The following is a 9,271-nucleotide window of genomic DNA, read 5'->3' as shown; positions in this document are numbered from 1 at the left end:
CTTAATATTCATACACTGTTCATTGCACTTATCCTACGCAAATCATGCAAAACCAACTTAATCAACACTTTTTAGATAAATTGTCATACTTTGGTTATATATTTTTTGTCCACCTCTTTTTCAAATCTTTGTGTGAAATTTGTTAGGAAAAATAAAGAGAAGAAAAAAATTCAAAAGAATAGTCAAGCAAGGAGTTGTCCACATAAGCAACTTTTGATGCACACATGGCAAGCTAACTACTTGGCCACAAGCATGGACTAAAAAAATGAAGCTGCTCACTAAGCAGCTTGGCGTGGACATTCAACACAGCCAAGCTGACCTGACACCAACTTGGCTTGGTCAGGCACAAGCCTTACACAGTTAGTCACAAGCATGACACATGCCAACCTGCTGAAGCAGACAGCTCAACATGCTTCTTGGGACCGCCCAACTGGAAACCCACACTGGCCAAAGCAAGACAAGCTGCTCAAGCAGGCAGCTCAGCGTGGCCACCTAAGCAGCCAGGCGGGCTGGACCTAGCAAAGGGATCAACTTGACTTAGCCACCAAGCAACTATGACATCACACATGACCTCACTTGACAAGACCTCTAAGCGCTTTTCAGAATAGCCCACAATAGTCTGATCAAGTAGCTCATAACTAGCTTTAGTGAGTCATCACCAAGTAGTTGACTAAGTTGCTAGGTCATGGCCCAAACCCATGCTGAAGGGTTTGGTGCGCCTGGCATGGGTAAGTAGGTGAGCCATGCGATTACGAGTTTCCTATAAGTAGAGGGCCTCTTCCAACTCTACACACACATATTCATACATTCACACAATTCATACCTTTCATCCACCATTCTACATTCACTCCCCCTCCTCTTCTTCTTCTTCTTCACTTCTTCTCTCTCGAAATTCTGGTCACAGTTATAAGCTTGTTCTAGTTAATTTTTTGTAATTTTTACTTAGAATTCAAGAGGAGAAAGGAGATGGAAATGTGATACAAAAACATAATTTTGTAATCTCATTTAGGTCCAAAAGCATCTCACCCTTGGATAGATGCCTTATGCTCCTAAACATTGATTTGGAATATGATGTAATTTCATTTCTTTTCTTCATTTGTATCATCTTTTGATTTCAATACATTCAAGTTATTATTTTTGGTTAAGTTTTGATTCTTTAAGAAGTTCTTAATGCGGTTTTAGCTTCATCACCTAAAACTTTATCTAAAGATCCAAAAATGATTCTTCTTAAAGTGTTGACAAGTGAACTAAAAAGTATAACCTACACCTTAGTTCAGTTGCCATATCAAGCATCTATTTTGAGCAACTTATTTTCAAGGCTAAATGATGTTAATGGAGTCTGAAGTAGGGTGTGACAACCTACTTCGGCGAGTGGCACTTAACTATTATTTAGTGTATTACATAAGGTTTGAAAATCATCTTATGATAATAGCACACTTGATGAAGGATTTAGAAATGGTGTGTGGAATTAATCGAAAATATAACACATAACTTGTTAATGTTTTCAAAATCATTTGAGCCTAGAAATAATTCCATATTTCAAACCAATTTTCTCCTTAACAATTTCTGATTATTAGTTTATGTTTCCTGGTTAACATTTTTATGCAACATAACTCAAAAATCATCAAAAAGTTGTTAATCATTATTTTTGCTATAATATGCCTATATAATTTTCTTCTAATGCAATTCCCTTTGGTTCAACAAAACCCTATACTATACTACAATTGAATCTTCAAAAGATATGCAAGTGTAACATAGTAAAATATTAACTTATAAATTTTATTTGTCGATTAAAAACATTTCTAAAAACATAAGTTCAAACCAATTCATGGTTTGTAACTTTGTACACATGAATAATATGCAAAAGAGTGCAATCCAATCAACGAATTGTTACTTGACAAATAAAGAGTGATGAATAATAATCTAACCACTAGCATTCACTTTTTGTCATTTACTTTCCACAACTACCATTTACTTTCTGTTATTTACTTTCCGCAACTAACATTTATTTTCTGTCATTTACTTTCCGCAACTAACATTTACTTTCATTCATTTACCTTTTCGCAACTAACATTTATTTATTGTTTTATTCTTTATTATTTATACCAACCCTTCGAAAGAAATGGTAGGGTTAACTTCTAACTTTATTCTTTTGTTCATTTTATTCTTTTGATACCAACCTTTCATAAAAAATGGTATGGTTAAATTAATAAAATGAGACTGACCTTTATGGTATGGTTAAAAGGAACCCGAAAAGGAAGTAAACAAATAAAGTCACCAAATAAATAATTTGTTCATCACTCATCACTCTAAAATAAAATAAACTTGCAATGCACTCGAATTACCCTTCAACAAAGTGACACGTTTTGTTGTTGAGGGGCAGATTCCTACTGCCCATCGAATCTCATTTTCAACAAAACCCAGGTGAGGGAGAAGACAGTAGTGATCTTAGAGTTTTTTTTCTGATGTTCTTTTCTATGATTTCCTCAAAAGTCAGAGAGTCTTGTAGATTAGGAACCCCAATGGAAACTTGTCTTTCATGTAAGAGTCTTTAATCGTTTTCATGACGATGTATAGAGTCTTCAGCATTTGATTGTGCTGGAAATATATATGTATGAATTTGTTTTTGTGTACCATAATGTGAGATATTCACTTATGGTATTACATCATCATAAAAGGTACTAAATATTTCTATTTGTATGCTTGTGTGTATATATATGGTAAAATTGACAATTATTTTATGTGCATGTTTGTGGCATGGTAGTAATTTGGAAATAACTCAATTGCATATATAACTTGATTGGTGTATTGATATGGAAAATATATAAGTTTAATGTTGTATTGATATTGAAAATATAGAAGTTGATTATTGTATTGATATGAAAAATGTATAAGTTAATTGTTGTATTAATATGAGAAATAGATAAGTTGATTATTGTATTGATATGAAAACTATATTAGGTGGTTGTTATATATAAACTGCATATTGTATTGATATGGGAAATACATAAGTTGAAATTAAGGTTTTGCACATTGATTTTTTATCACTATTAGCATCTTGAGCTCGTCCGTTGGATTTGGCATGATATAAATGCATTGGGGCTAAGACGACCAACTTAAGTGATATTTGTTGAGATAAAAGATTGGAAAACTTTTATTAAAAAACGTAATGAGCTAACTTCGGTTAGTGTGCATGCATTACATGCTTGTAGTTTGAGTTGGAGAAAATGGAAAGATACGGTGATAGAAATACTATTGCAGATTTGGATAGAGGAAGTAATGATGGTCATTCATGAAGAAGCCATGAGGGATTGCTTAGGTGGGATGGTCTAGTGAGGGTCTGGACTTATAAACCGTATGACCAGGATAATCCTACATGCAAACTAAGCAGTCTCAAACATCCCCTTGTGCATTTCATGATCGGTAGAGAAGATTCCTGAAACGGACTGGGCTTACCATGTAAGCACCTCAGATAGAGGTACTGGACAATAATTGATATTGTTACTAGTCGTTGTTAAGGATATATGTACTCCCCATTGCTTTCCCACTAGGATCTTGGCCTTCGGGTATTGTGATTTTGGTGGTGATTGGTTGGTTGAATTGCATACTGCATTACATGAAATATATATTAATTGGGGATGTGAATATCCTCTTGTATAAGGCACTAACGCCATGCATCATTTGCATATGTTTAACATTGTTTAATTATAGTTTTGTTATAGGGTGTCTCACTTTAATGATATTCCTCTATGTAATTCCACGTTGCGGTCGCCGTAGTTGGTTCTTACTCCCTTTTCATTGTCTTTTCTTTTTTCTATACTATGTGTTTGAATAGATTTGTTGTAGTTTCTCTATGGATATCCATTGATGGAAATATAGACAAGAAGAACTTAGTTGATGTCTAGTTAAGAATCTTGTTTATATTGGGATTATTGGCTCTGATTTAGGAATATCCGTGGTCTTTTGAACTAATTTTTGTATAAGTTATATTTCATGAAAAATACTTAAGAGTGATTCTTTTTGCATACATGATGTCTTTTATAATCATTATGTTAAGATTAAATTAATGATCTTGTAAAGCAATATACTTACGAATAGATAATTATATAAATCATGGTTTTTTAGGTTGAATGTGATCCCTCGTTTTTGGCTTATGATAATTTGAATATTTCCATATCTTTAATTTTCTATAAATTATCATCATATTTGTATAATGAAGTCCTAATTTCTAAGTTGTTAAAACGGGATGTTACAATAGTGGTATTAGAGCTGATCCTTCCTATCTGGCTTGGGGTATGGCCTCCTATACCATTTCCTTGTGTGACTATGATGTGGTTGTTTACTTGTTTTGTTGTGATTCACACCTTACTTGTGAGGTATTGTTTTGATTTTGTAAGTGAATTTTTTGTTGGAAGATAAAGTTAATGGCTTAAGATCATGAGGATATTCTCCTCAAGATTGTAAGATAGATGATAGACTAGTTGATAAATGCCAAAACTACCTAATTTTCATAGATTTTTCATCGCACTTATCCTATGCAAAAATTTGTAAACCAACTTAATTCAACACTTATTAGATCAATTTTGTGTGCTTAAATAATATAATTTTTTATCACCTCTTGTCCAAGTTTTCCTTGAGTTTTGTAGAAAATTGGTTAAAAAGAATTAATCTGAAAGACAACCAAGAATTCATGCCAAATCACAAGCCAAAAGCTCAAAAAGAAAATGCTCAAAACAAACAAGCTAAGCACGGCATGCTATGTCCTTAGCTTGTCACCAACAAGAAGACTTAGGCTTAAGGAAAAGTACATTTCCTTACCTTGATGAAACCCAAGCTAGGTATGCAAAGCAATGCACAACTAAAAAGCTTACCTAGACTTGAAGAAATCATGTCAAAAGTGTCAAGTAACAAACTAAAATCAACTCAAAAATCATGGAACAAAGGTTGCTTCGGCTTGAAGAAAGGTAGGTTCCTTCACCATGAAGGAATCAAGCAGCCAAGTGTGGAGCATAAAGGGCCAGACGCCCAGGCAGGTCAGCCAAACCTAGCCATGAAGAAAGCTTGGCCAACTCATCAAGCCACTTGCCTATTCTTTATTTGAAGGTCAAGCACATGACCTCATGCATGACATATGTTCTGAACAACCAAGTAGGAGATGACAAAATGCATGTAACATAGCCCACAATAGGCTGTCCAACCTAGCTGGCCAAGGTGTGACAAGCTGCTGACCCACCAGCTTTGGGTGTGCCAAACTGCCTGACCAGGGCATTGGGCGGCCCTCCTAATGCCTATAAAAGGCACACCCATTTCCTCACTTTTACAAATTGTAAATTCTTTGTAGTTTCTTCTTCTTTCAATTTCGGTTCTCTCTCATTTTAGGTTGTTCTTAGGCTGTTTTTAGGTGTTTAGTTCATAGAAATTTGGAGGGAATGGAGTTGGAAAATGAGGTTCAAAACATGATTTTGTAACCCCATTTGGAACCAAAAGCATCTAATTTTTGGATGGATGGTTAATGCTCCAAAAAGTTAGACTATGGTGTAACGTTCTTGTACCCTTCATCTGCTTCATTTATGTAAGTTATTTCTTTGGTTATTTTGATTCTTTAAGAAGTTCGTAATGTAGTTTTGGATTGATCTCCTAAAGCTTGATTTAATGATCCAAAATATTGATTCTTCTTAAAGTATTGACAAGTGAACTAAAAAGTATAACCTACACCTTAGTTCACTTGCCATATCAAAGCATCTATTTTATGCAACTTATTTTCAAGGCTAAATAAAGTTAACGGAGCCTGAAGTAAGGTGTGACAACCTACTCCGACGAGTGGCAGTTAATTATTATTTAGTGTATTCCATAAGGTTTGAAAATCATCTTTCCATACTAAGACACTAGATGGGGGATTTAGACATGGTGTATGGAATCAACCAAAGGATAATACATAACTTGCATAATTTTCATGTTGATATTGTACAAGAAATTATTCCATCTTTCTAACTATAATTTCCTCTTGAAATGTAAATACTTAGTTATTTACTTTTTATTTTGTCTTATTTGGTAAAATCACCAAAATAACTTTATTTGTCAAATTCTTACTTTTGATAAATGATACAAAGTATGAGTATATTTCTGTTAGGAAATTCCTTGTGGTTCGACATAACCCTATACTATACTACAGTTGAATCGTGGAAGAGATGCAAGTGTAAAATAGTAAAGTGTTAACTTATAAATTTTATTTGTTGATTTAAGATTTCTAAAAACATAAGTTCAAACCAATTCATGGTTTGTAACTTTGAACATAGGAATAATATGCAAAAAGTGTAATTCAATCAATGGATTGTTACTTAGACAATAAAAGGGTGATGAATAATAAATCTAACAACTAACATTTACTTTCTATCATTTAATTTCCACAACTAACATTTATTTTCTGTCATTTACTTTTCCGCAACTAACATTTATTTATTGATTTATTCTTTTATTATTTATATCAACCCTTAGAAAGAAGTGGTACGATTAACTTCTAACTTTATGCTTTTGTTCATTTTATTATTCTTTGATATCAACCTTTTGTAAGAAATTGTATGGTTAACTTAATAAAATGATACTGACCTTTATGGTATGGTTAAAAGGAACCCGAAAATGGAGTAATTAAATAAAGTCACCAAATAAATAAGTTGTTCATCACTCATCATTCTAAAATATATAAATAAACTTGCAAAGGCAACCCTAATGAGGTTGTCCCGAATCTGGCTTTCAACACTAGTAGAGCACAAATTTTTGTGTATGACTCTATTCTTCACTAAGGATCACATCTTGATGAGCCACATAATTTTCCTTGATAATTACACTTCAGTTATCATCAGTGTATGTTTGGTGTCAACCAGTTCTTTGAGTATGATCTTGATATGTTGTATGCTATCCTATTATGTATGCACATTAAGGTGAAACTACCCAAGTTCTTAACTTTATGATTAGTTTGATAAATGTGATACTAACATGACCTTTTACATGTTTTTCATCCCCAAAAAATTACGTTATTCATATCCTAGCATGGAATTATTGATAAAATCAAGTTCATATGCAAGTGGAAGTTTATTTGTTTGGTAATCTAGAGGTCATGGGTTTTGCTAGGATATAAGAAATTATCTTATAAAATCTTAAATTATATTATAGAGAATATCTAGATGATACTTTTAGATTTAGAAAGGATATCTTATATTATGTATATTATATGTTAGATTCGTTTAGAATATTTTAGAAGTTCTCTTAGGATTGAGATTACTCTATTTTATGTTTTATGATTTGTTTTCATATTTAATTAGGAGATTAATATTAATATAAATAGGAGTTAGTATTATTTTGTATCACAATATCACATCATTTTTGGAATAAATGTGTTTATCCAGTTACTCTTATAAGGTGATAGAAATAGATCTTTCGTCTAATCTATTTTTTTTATTTAAAAAAAGACATCGGTTGAATTGTAGTATTCAAGTAAACATTGTTTGTGTTTGATTGTGAGAATTTCAACAACAAAAAAAGATTACGTAATTGTCTGTTCGATAATGTTAACTTTGTACAACTCCATGAGTACATTCTAACTTTTCGTTTCTGAATGTGACATATGTATTTGAGTTTTAAATTTCTATTCAAATTGTATTTAGGTGATTCTTATCTAATTCATGTCATTCTAATGATATTTATGAATTTTTAATTGTCATTCATTAGGAAATCTATTTTTATTGTTGAAATTGTTTCCTTTTTGTGGTACGACTAGAATTAGATATTTACCAAAACTTCTATCATGTCCTATTTGACATTCCATGAACATAATTTGGATTGTGTGACTTGATTTAATAATTTTGTCTTACCCTTCAAATTTTACTAAGTCCTTATATACCTAGAGACTCACTCAATTGATAATTTTATTCCTTATTATAGTAAAATCACCATGACACATTTGAAATTATTGAAATCTTTTTAAATTATTACGACCCTTTTGACATATTTCGAGTGGTATATTGATATGTCTATCTAGTTTGTGTTTATTTAACGATTCTCATTTTGGTTAAGATCTTTTAAACTACTATGAATTATGAGTTGTGATAATTTAACCTCTTTCAATGTTGATTACAAAATATCCTTGTAGTTTTAATTCAATTTTTGCTAATCATCTAGAGTTATTGTTGCCTCGATAGATCCTAGAGATCTAGCTCTCTTAATAGCTAATTGGTAAACTTTGTCCATGTTATAATAATTTTTGTTCAAGTTGTGTCTTCATGACCTTTTGTAGTATCATGATGTTATATATAACCAAATGATAGGTCTTGAATTCATCAAGTTGTATCAACATGTCTATTGTAACACCCACATATTCTATTTTTTTTATTATGTGAGTGAAAAGTATTGATTTACTTTTGAAGATTTATCTAAAGATAAATACGATTTTTCTAGATGGGTTGTACATCTTTGAATGATTATCCAATAAATTTTTTATTTTTTGTTATCGAAAAAGTAAGCTAGTACATTGATTATTGTGTAGTCAAATGAATTTTTATCTTCAAACATTTAGATTTGTTTCAAAATATATTTTAAGATAGGAATGATGTTTTATTATAGTATTTATCTTTTGATAAGAAATTTACCAAATAATATCACTTGTATTATTTTATACGATAACATTATCTTATTTTGATATTTGATTAAGTGAATTAGATTTACATAATGTTTATGATATCATCATTATCTTATCCTTCATTATTTTGATCATTTTATCACTAACTAAATAACACATATCTTATTATATACATATATTATCTACATATTTATATCTAGAGTAAATATCAATTTTAGTCCCTCATATTTTTCGACCTTACTAGTTTAGTCATTCAAAAAATAAAAGACCTAAAATTGCCCCAAAAATTTCAAATGTGGTCAAATTAGTCATTTTTAGCATGTTTTAGAAATTTGGTAGGGACTAATTTGACCCCAAAAGGACTAATTTGACGCATATTTGAAATTTGTTTTGACCATTTTAGGTCTTTTCTTTTTTGAAGGACTAAACTGGTAAGGTCAAAAAATATGAGGAACTTTTTTTTGATAAACAGTGCCAAGGCACTAGAAATATATTAAACCATGGAGAGTTACAAGAAGAAAGAAACTAAGATACAAATCTATAGTTAGGAAAGCTTAAACGGTTCCTATTAACCTCCTTCAAAATGAAGGGAGGAGCATGATTCCACCAAACTATATTATGGATAGTTAAGCCAAAATT

At 31.4% G+C, this 9,271-nt stretch overlaps 1 protein-coding gene across 1 annotated transcript in view; it reads right to left on the bottom strand.

The window, feature by feature from the left end:
- LOC109359906 overlaps nucleotides 467-9,271 on the bottom strand; it is a 13,905-nt gene continuing 5,100 nt past the window's right edge. The window contains exon 5 of the mRNA XM_019604601.1: nucleotides 467-619. Coding sequence (XP_019460146.1) covers nucleotides 467-619 — 153 coding nt within the window. The remainder of the gene's footprint in view (nucleotides 620-9,271) is intronic.

This window comes from Lupinus angustifolius, chromosome LG11 (assembly GCF_001865875.1).
Source record: "Lupinus angustifolius cultivar Tanjil chromosome LG11, LupAngTanjil_v1.0, whole genome shotgun sequence".
Taxonomy (NCBI): domain Eukaryota; kingdom Viridiplantae; phylum Streptophyta; class Magnoliopsida; order Fabales; family Fabaceae; genus Lupinus; species Lupinus angustifolius.
Note: the sequence above shows the minus strand (reverse complement) of the source record. Positions and strands in the feature narration are given on the sequence as shown.